At 45.5% G+C, this 9202-nt stretch overlaps 1 protein-coding gene across 2 annotated transcripts in view; it reads left to right on the top strand.

Annotated features, from left to right (window-relative positions):
* The first annotated feature begins 1643 nt into the window (after positions 1–1643).
* KIT (KIT proto-oncogene, receptor tyrosine kinase) overlaps positions 1644–9202 on the top strand; it is an 81192-nt gene continuing 73633 nt past the window's right edge. Inside the window, exon 1 of one of the 2 annotated variants that reach the window (XM_038399728.1) lies at positions 1644–1845. In XM_038399728.1, coding sequence (XP_038255656.1) covers positions 1782–1845 — 64 coding nt within the window. In that variant the 5' untranslated portion in view covers positions 1644–1781. The remainder of the gene's footprint in view (positions 1846–9202) is intronic. The other variant, XM_043513807.1, reaches the window with a different exon arrangement.

Raw genomic sequence — 9202 nt, 5'->3', positions numbered from 1 at the left:
ATTAGCTGTCTAAAATGAAAACAGAGAAATTGAGACAGCCATTTTAAACATGCAAGACAAGACTTTGATCTAATGACTGACCATATGGGACAATGCTGTTAACCTTGGAAAAATCTGACAGTTTTGGAAAAAAGGAAAATGAATAACTTACTTTCAATAACTTTTCTGATCTTTACTGACACACCTGAAATTTAAAAAGTCCACATTGATTCTGATTGTAGTTTCCCTGTTAAAAGTTGTCCTATCTCCCTCTCTACATCCAGATGCACAATAAACAAGGTTTTTGGGGTTTTGTTTTTTTTTTACACTTTTTGACAGTTTTCTTTGACACTTCCCAAATGTGTCTTTTCTCTCTTTGGATGTCTAATAGTATATAAAAGTTCTTTCTGCATGTGAGCACGTGCAGGAATTAGTAGGGCTTTGTCTTGATTGTCTGGTGTCAATCGCTCTATGATACTTTTATGGGGGGGCAAGCTGAGTGGAATTTCAGTGCTATTAAACACTTATGTCTATGTTTAGGTATATATACACATATGATATATTAGCCAGCATACATTTTTTGTATTTTATAAAAATAATTATATCTATGTATGTATATTTATATTCATTTCTGTAAAGAATTTCCTCCCTTTTTTCACTGTGGCAGAGATATTTGATCCCATAGTATGACAGGTTCTTGCTTAAAGGACAGTGCCTCTGTTTAGCTGTAGCTCTTTTTATTAAGGAAGGAGCTCTCTTTCTAGGGCCCAATACTGCCCTAACACTGGTGTATTTCATATAATTTAAAACCAACTTCTTACATTTCTACACTCAAGGAGCATGTGAATCTTTTGGCTTTCAGGATTGGCATTCAAAGGGTATTCATTCTTTTGCTGCATGTACTGTTTGTCCAGAACTAATCAGTTATTTCTGTAATCAATATGGGTTTATTGTGCATTACAACAAAGATGAAATCTTTACAGAATGTATGCATTAGAGTAGAGAATAACCAGAAGTCTTTACTGCACCATTAGGTGTTAGTACACAAAGCCTATGGTCAAACGTGTTTGTGCTTATGACCCAACCAAAGAGATCTAAGGTATATGAGTTTGTTGTACTGTAACAGGAGTTTGTGCCTGAACAGTTAAGTGTTTTATGTGTATTCTGAGATGATGTGAACTTATTTTTCTAAACACTATACTGAATAAATATTATAGGTATACACAAAAAAAAAGAAAAGTCCCACGGAGGCTACACGCAGGATTGACGCTGATCCTACCTATTAATATGCCCTTCGCCCTCAGTGTGCTAGGAGTGCTGGGGCTTAAATATATGACCAAGCTGCTGGCTGGTCGCTTCTCCATGCGGCGCAGCTGTAGCGCCCCTGCCGCGTGCATTAGGCGGGCTCCCGGGATACTTTCCCCAGTTCTCTAGCGTACGAAGCCAATTCCCGTTACTTTTTGTGCCCCTCTCGCCGACACACGGCGCCATCCCCCCGCCCGCCGCAGAGTTTCTGGCCCGCCCTTGGCATCAGCTGAAAGGGGGAGACTCGGGGGCTCTGAGGCCCCCCCACCCCCAGCCGCGAAGCCCGAGCGAGCAGCGGGCAGGGCTTGCCTGAGCCGCCCGGGCCTGGGATCCGGGAGGAGGGGGGCCCAGGCAGAGGCGTGGCTGGAGGAGGAGCAGGTTAGGGGTGGGGGTGGTGGCTGTGCGCTCCCGGCTCTCTCCCTCCCGCACTCGGGCTGCTGCTGAGGTGGCCGCGCTGGGAGCGAGGAGCGCAGCGCCCGGGAAGGCGCAGCGGCAGCATGAAGGGCTCTTACCTGGCCTGGGAGCTTGCGGGCGCTGTGCTGCTGCTGAGCTTTCCGACAGGTGGGACTGCGCCGCGTGGTCTAGCCGCTGCCGGGGTCCGCGCTACAACGGCCCGCGCCGTGTGCGGGGGGAGCCGGCGCGCTGCTCCCAGAAGCGAGTGCGGGGAGGGAAGGGGCAGCACTCACCGGCGGCTCCCGCTGGCCCTTGGGCTGCGCAGTCGCCGGTGAGGGGCGAGCAAAGCTCTTGCACCTCAGCTTCCAGAGCAGCCCTGGGACCGGTAGGGCGGGTAGCGGTGCCGGGGCGCGTGGAGGCGTTTGTGGAGAATTGCAAACAGTTATTCCTGCTCATCTGCCTAGGAGCGCGGGGGCAATGGGGCGCGGAGGGGGGCACTGAGAGCCACTGACCGAACTGTAAACCCGGCACCCCTAGTTCAGCGCCTGTGCCTCTGCCGGGGAAGGAAGGTGTGCCTGGCTTTCTTACCCTCGCTCCATTGATAAAGGTCGACCGGCTGTGTTTATTGTGAAAACTCTGGCGCAAGGACAAGGACAAGCAGCGGCTCACGCAAAGGACGGGTTCCTGGCGTTGTTTACAGGTACCCCCTGCTACAGGGGGCCGGGTATTTGTTGCAATTGCATTGACTACTGGCCTGAGTTTCAGTTGCACGAACTTTGGCAAGTCCTTGCAGAGCGTGTCCTGCCAATGAATAGCTTGAGCGCGATTTTTGGAGGCGCGTGAGCTCTCCTTGTTGCCCTCCAATGGCAAGTCTCGTTATGCTGCTGTAGTGCTTCCTGAAGCCAGGCTTGCACTGGTTTTGGAGGGGCAGTAGCTATTGCAGTGTCCGAATGGGCTACTGTGAGGGAAGCAGAAACAATCACTGCTCCCGAGCCAATGGCAGCTGCATTTTTTTTGGAAATACTGTATTTCCTGTTCAGGCTTGCGAGTCTGGCTACCACATCCAGGAAAAAAAAAAGGAGGACTTGTGGCACCTTAGAGACTAACAGATTTATTTGAGCATAAGCTTTCGTGAGCTACAGCATCCGATGAACTGAGCTGTAGCTCACGAAAGCTTGTGCTCAAATAAATTTGTTAGTCTCTAAGGTGCCACAAGTCCTCCTTTTCTTTTTGCGAATACAGGCTAACACGGCTGCTACTCTGAAACATCCAGGAAAGGGGTGCTAGTAGTTAATGCACCTTTTTGTTTTTCAGAGAACTATCAGCTGTCGGTGGGGGAGGGGTCTTGCATCTGCCCGGGTTGGGTTGTTTTGGCAGTAAACTATCTCGTAATTAGTACAAAGTGTCGCTGTGGTCAGATGGCTGTTAAACAATAGAAATGGTAACGACAAATACTTTCAAGAGGAGGAGTCCGGCTTCCAGCAGCAGAGGTGAAGGTGTAAGTGAAATGTAGTCGTCAGGACTGTCGCTGGTTTCGTTCTTTTTACACAGATCATTTTGAGGGCACTGTTACATGGCTGTATTTAGTAGAGCATCTCCTAGTCAACCTATTTATGCATTTTGTCAGTCTTGTGAGAGACAAACTTTTAATCACCTGTTCTTTTCAAGTAAGAATACCTGTCAAGCCCTCTTTTAAAGGAGGCTTTCTAGTTCTTGCACTGGGCTTGTGGATTTTTAGGTCACTTCACTCCTGCTGTGCCTAGTGTACTGGAGAACTGAGTTGATGGTAGGGATGGGATAGCAAATATGCAAGCTCCTCACTCTGAAACCTCTCATGCCATTGTCATTCTAATTTATTGTCCTCTTTTGTTTGGATAGGTCACTCAGACTCAGGCATTTAGCAATTTCTATCACCTTTATGCTGAGTTTTACCTTAACTCTGCAGGTAGTCCTGCTGAAATAAATGGGGCAACTTGCAGTAGAAAGAAAAGGAGTACTTGTGGCACCTTAGAGACCAACAAATGTATTAGAGCATAAGCTTTCGTGAGCTACAGCTCACTTCATCGGATGCATTTGGTGGAAAAAACCTTTTTTTTCCCACCAAATGCATCCGATGAAGTGAGCTGTAGCTCACGAAAGCTTATGCTCTAATAAATTTATTGGTCTCTAAGGTGCCACAAGTACTCCTTTTCTTTTTGCGAATACAGACTAACATGGCTGCTACTCTGAAACCTGTCAAGTAGAAAGAATGTACTCAACATGAAAAAGGTGGCAGAATCAGTCTCTACTAGCATATGTGTGAAACCTGAGGAGTTTTCATCATCCAGATTTAGATTGTATAGAAGGTCAGGCAATGTCAAACCCAACTCAAGCTACTGATGACAATCTGTCTGTGTAGTAACTGTGATATATCAGGCTGACAAATTCAGGATTTCCCCATCAAAATGTTTAATAAAAGAGGTGTAGGGGAGAAACCATCAGATGTTCTCAGTGGCCTAAATTTACCCCTCACTCTAATGATTTAAAGGAGTTGCACCAGGGATGAATTCAGCTCACTGTTTGAATCAAAATTGGAAACCTGACCACTTAAAAAAATTGATTCCTCCCTCCCTTATCTTATTTGAAGCTAAGTGTGGAGGGAAGCAGTGCATGGTGACAGAAAACGAAAGGTGGTTGAACTTTTCTCTCCCAATTCTTGAAAGTGGGTCTTGCAGATAACCCTCTCGGCCCAATGATTCTTTAATGTATCCACAGTGGAGCAGCTGAGAGAGAGACTCTGTAGCCTGGTGGTTAGCACACTGGGAGGGGGTGTCCCCTTTCTCCATTGAATTTTGTAATTATTTAGCCACAGTGGAACAGCTTCAACAGGATGAGTGAGGGAGCCCCACATCAGAGTCTCCTATAGCTCAGTGGTTAGGGCACTCACTTGAAGTAGCAGATCCCTTCCCATGGGGAATGTGAAACAGGTCTTCCACATCCCAGGTGAGTACCCTAACCACTGGGCTAAAAGTTATTATGAGGGAGGTTGTCCTCCTCCTGCCCTTCTCTCCCCTGGCTTCTTGCAAAAATGGCATAGGGGTTGCAGCTGAGGGCTTGTCTACATTTACAGTGCTGCAGCTGCACCGATGCAGCTGTGCCACTTAGTGAAGCTTCTCCCATTGACACAGGGGTGGTAGTTATGTTGACAGGAGAAGCCACACCCCTGAGCTACATAGTTATATCCACACAAATTTCTAGTGTAGACCAAGCCTGAGAATCCCAAGTGGAGGGAGGTGCCTCCCTGCAGCCCAGACAGGTACCTGTCTCTGAGAAGGGTAAGGCTTAGCATAAACCATTGGCTTGGTATCTCCCATTGGCTAGTTTAGGCAAGGCATCACCTAGCATGCTGGCTTTTGTGAATCGCATTCTTAGGTGCCTGTCTCTCCCCATTCATTGTATAGGGTGCATGGGTGCTAAACTCAGGCTTTGAGTCCCAATGATTTTCTAGGCACTTAAAGGTTAGGTGTGATGAAGCTGAGCATGGCCTCGCCTAAGTTTGTAGCCCATATTTATTTACATTTATAAAATACCAGTTCAGTGCTCTAGTTCTGTACAGAAATTACATGGATCAAAAGGGCCACCAAACCAACCAACCAACTAACAACCCCTCCCACAAGAGGTTACTCTCCAAACTTCTTGTAAGCATATACAAGATTATTACATTTAACTTCCCCCAATGTCTGCTAACCTCCAGATACCATTTCTGACCCCAGCCCCTTAAGTAGTCTTCTGGTTGTCCCTGACCTTCAAATCAGCCCTCCCTTTCCTCAGGAAAAGCCTGGGAAAACAGGTCAGCCTTGCAACATGTCCTGAAGGTCACCAAGTCCAGGCTTTTGTGTCAAGGACTAGAAGGTGCAGGGGAGATTATTTCTTTCTCTTGATTACTTGATTAGATTCCGACACATTTTCTGGAGATATTTGCTTTGAATAGCACTGTAGATGAATTTACTAATATTGATAAGAAGTGAATAGTGAATGAGAATTAATGCATTAGAATGGGATGAGAAGTGAATAGTATGTAAGACTCACTATAGAAAAATGTTTGTCTTTGGATAAGTGTCTGTTTGTGTGTGTGTATGGGGGGTGTATGTGTGTGTCTGTGTTTTACATCACAATTAATTTCTTTGTCGGATAGTCAAGAGATTCTCTCCTCCCCTGCCTCTCCCTGACTTTTGCAAAAAGAGAATGAATTGGTACCAAACTAAACTTTAATACGGTTTCTCCTGTGAAATTAAGCAATTCGTGTCTTCAGTCCCCTCGCTTCGCTGTTGGTATTTTGTGCCCTTTCCCTGTCCTTGTGTTTTCTGCATCTCAGTTTATTGCCAACTTCTCCCCTTTTACTTTTTTTTTTTTTTAGTTCATCCGTTCTTTTTGTGGGATGTTCTGGGAATCTAACCCGAAGATTCTAAAAGAGGAGACTTGGACTCAACATTGCAACACCTTCTGTGAGGTTCCCAGTAGAATTCACAGTCCCGAGTTAGGTAACCAGGCATCATGTACAATGCATGAGACAGAGTTAAGCATCTAAGAATGGGACCCACAAAAGTCAGCAAGCTTAACAGGGAGCCACCTAGACTAGCCAATAAGAAATACCAAGGAGAGAGGGGGTTCATAAGCCCTATCCCTCAGATGCTTACGTCTTGGCAGGTGGGAAGTGCCTCCCTCTGCTCAGGATTCACAGCTATGAACCCTCTCCTGAAATTAGGCACCTAAACTTTCTCTTTAAAAATGTGGAGGAGGTGGTGGCAACTTGCCTTATAACTTTTAGCCCCAGAATGTGGAAGACCCAGGCTCAGTTCCCCCCTCTGCGTGCTGTGGAGTAGAGACGTGAACTTGCATCTTCTGCCTCCCAAGAGAGTGCCCTAACCACAGAGCTGTGGAAAAGAGTGAGAATGAGTCTATGGCCCAGTGGTTATGGCAATCACCATGTGAGAGACCCAGGTTCCAGGCCTCCTCCTGTGCATATTTAATTATTTATACGCAGCAGAACAGTTTCAGTGGGAGAGTATGAGAGAGACCAGTCCCAGAATACCCCACAGCCCAGTGATGAGGGTCCTCTCCTGGGAGGGGATGACTCCAGTTCTAGTCCTTTCTCCACATCAGGTCGGGAAATGGGCGGGGGGAATTGAACCAGGTCTCCCACATCCGGGATGAGTGCCCTGACCACTGGGCTAAAAGTTATAAACAGGCCTGGAACTATCACTTCCTCCACTGTTTTGTCACTGTGTGAGGCCTGATTATGTAAATGGCTTCTGACAGTGTCCACTGGTTTTCCCCACAGGTAAGGTGGGCAGGGCCAGCTTCAGGATTGCACTGATGCTTAGGCATGAGTTAGGCACCCACCTGAGGTGACTGTGCACACGGTCACTGGCATATTTTTGTAGGTGCCTGGGGGACTTTACCAGAGGAAATTTAGTCACCTAGGGACTTTAGATGCCTGCAGCCGTGAGCAGGGTGTTTGAGGATCTACATTTTGGCACCTAAAGTGGCAGTTAGGTGCCAAAAATCCCTTTGTGGAACTAGCCTTTTTTTGTTATTCCTCCCATGCTTCCTGAAAATCCTCTCATCCCATTCACTTTGCTGCTATGATTGTGCATGGTTCCTTTCAGAGCCCATCAACACTCTTATTCAGATAACTAAACAGTAATATAAGGTGTGCCCTCTGCCTGGAAGGTGTGTGTCTGTCTCCATTATGTTCCCAACACCTGCCAGCCCTGGGGGAGAGAGACTGAGCTTGCTAAAAATTCAGATGGACAGTTGCTAAGCTATTTGATTCCCCACCCCTCCATTTCTGTGTGTGTTTTACCTCCATCTCCCAGCAATTCTGTTTGTATTTTCCTCCCTTCCCTACAGAGGTGAGTATAGCTATGAGTCTCCTGCGCACATTAGTTTCCCGAAGCGCTGCCAGGAGCAGAATGGAAATATCAAGGATTGTGCAATACTGTACTTTTCCTGCCAGAGTCACTGGGAAGCTGCTGTGATCACGTGCCTACATTTGATTTCTCTAGGATATACTCATTGCTGTGTAACAGAGAATGTGCAGGGTTTGGGAAGAAGCAGGATTTATATTCAAATCAAATTGAAATACTATTGATACAAATTGGTGACATTTCTGTGTGCTATTTTTCTAACACAATGAGATAAATTATTCCAACTCTTAACACAATTAGGCTATGGTGAATCTTCACATACTTTTTATTTTACTTCAGTAACTTATAAATTGTGCGGTTTCAACAATATTTCCTTGCTCGTATGTAGATCAGAGGGGTTACCCCTTTACAAAGAGTGGTAAGTATTACTCTGTTTTACAGATGGAGAAACTGAGGCAGAAAGGTTGTGACTTGACCAAGATTGAACAGTAAGCCAGGCGCAAAGTCTGGAATAGACTCTGGGAATGAAATCCTAGCCCCACCAAAGTAAATGGAAGAATTTCAATCTGGCTTGACTTCCAGTTCTGTTCTGTGGCCTAATGCTGCCTCTACATTCTGTATATTCTATTGCTTAATTTAACACAAGGTATAAATTTGTTGTAATTACCGTATAACTCTTTGTAGATTCAAAATATTTTAAATATTTTGTAACATATCTATCATTCAGTTAAACTAAACATAAAATGCTATGCATTTATATTTTGAAGAAAAGTTTCTTTGCACCCTGAATTTTCAGTAAACAATCTGAAAAAATCTCAAGGTAAGAAGTAACAAAATCTGGAAAAAAGAAGAATTTCAAAGCATCAAAGAGGCTCAACAACATATTTATATACAGTACATGACAGAAGATCTATTATGATATTGGTCTGGTAAGGAGAGACAGTAGTTGCTAAAGGTTAAGTCACTTTTGGGCTGTCCTGCACTCTCCACTGATTGAAGGTAAATGCATGAGAGAAGAAGCCATTGCACATTATCTTTCTCAATGTATATATGCACATATAATTTTACAGATGTTGTTTTTCTTTTTAGTGTAGTACAAACATCTTCCAGGATTTTGACTCACTTCCTCAAGTCTCTTCCAGCTGTTTAAAAAAGGACACGAGGAAATGAGTTCTAATATCCTGAAAAGAGTTTTTACTTTAAGTAGTCTTCAGTGTGGCACAATTTTTCATTTTATGTATAGATCTTTGCCTTGTTTTTGCCCACTAGTGTCCTACCTGATTCCCCCACCTCCCAAAATTGTTGTTCTATTCCTCAGTGTTGAGATTATTGTTCAATTTATGAACTTGTGAAACTTTCTGTGAAGAATGAGGTTTAAGGCAAAAGCTTAATTGCAGCTGAAAATCCAGTCTTCTGTTTAAACCAGGGGTCTCAAACACGCGGGCCGTGGGCCGCATGTGGCCTGCAGAGTTCTTCCCTGCGGCCCGCCAAGCTCCCCGCAGTGCCCCCCCGCCCCGTCCCCTCCCCAGCGCAACGCGTCCCCAGCTTAGCTCCAGGCCAGGGGTGGGCAAACTACGGCCCCAGTCCAGATCTGGCTCTTCAGGGCTTTGGATCCG

Source organism: Dermochelys coriacea, chromosome 4 (assembly GCF_009764565.3).
Source record: "Dermochelys coriacea isolate rDerCor1 chromosome 4, rDerCor1.pri.v4, whole genome shotgun sequence".
Taxonomy (NCBI): domain Eukaryota; kingdom Metazoa; phylum Chordata; order Testudines; family Dermochelyidae; genus Dermochelys; species Dermochelys coriacea.
This window is presented reverse-complemented; position numbering and strand designations above follow the sequence as displayed.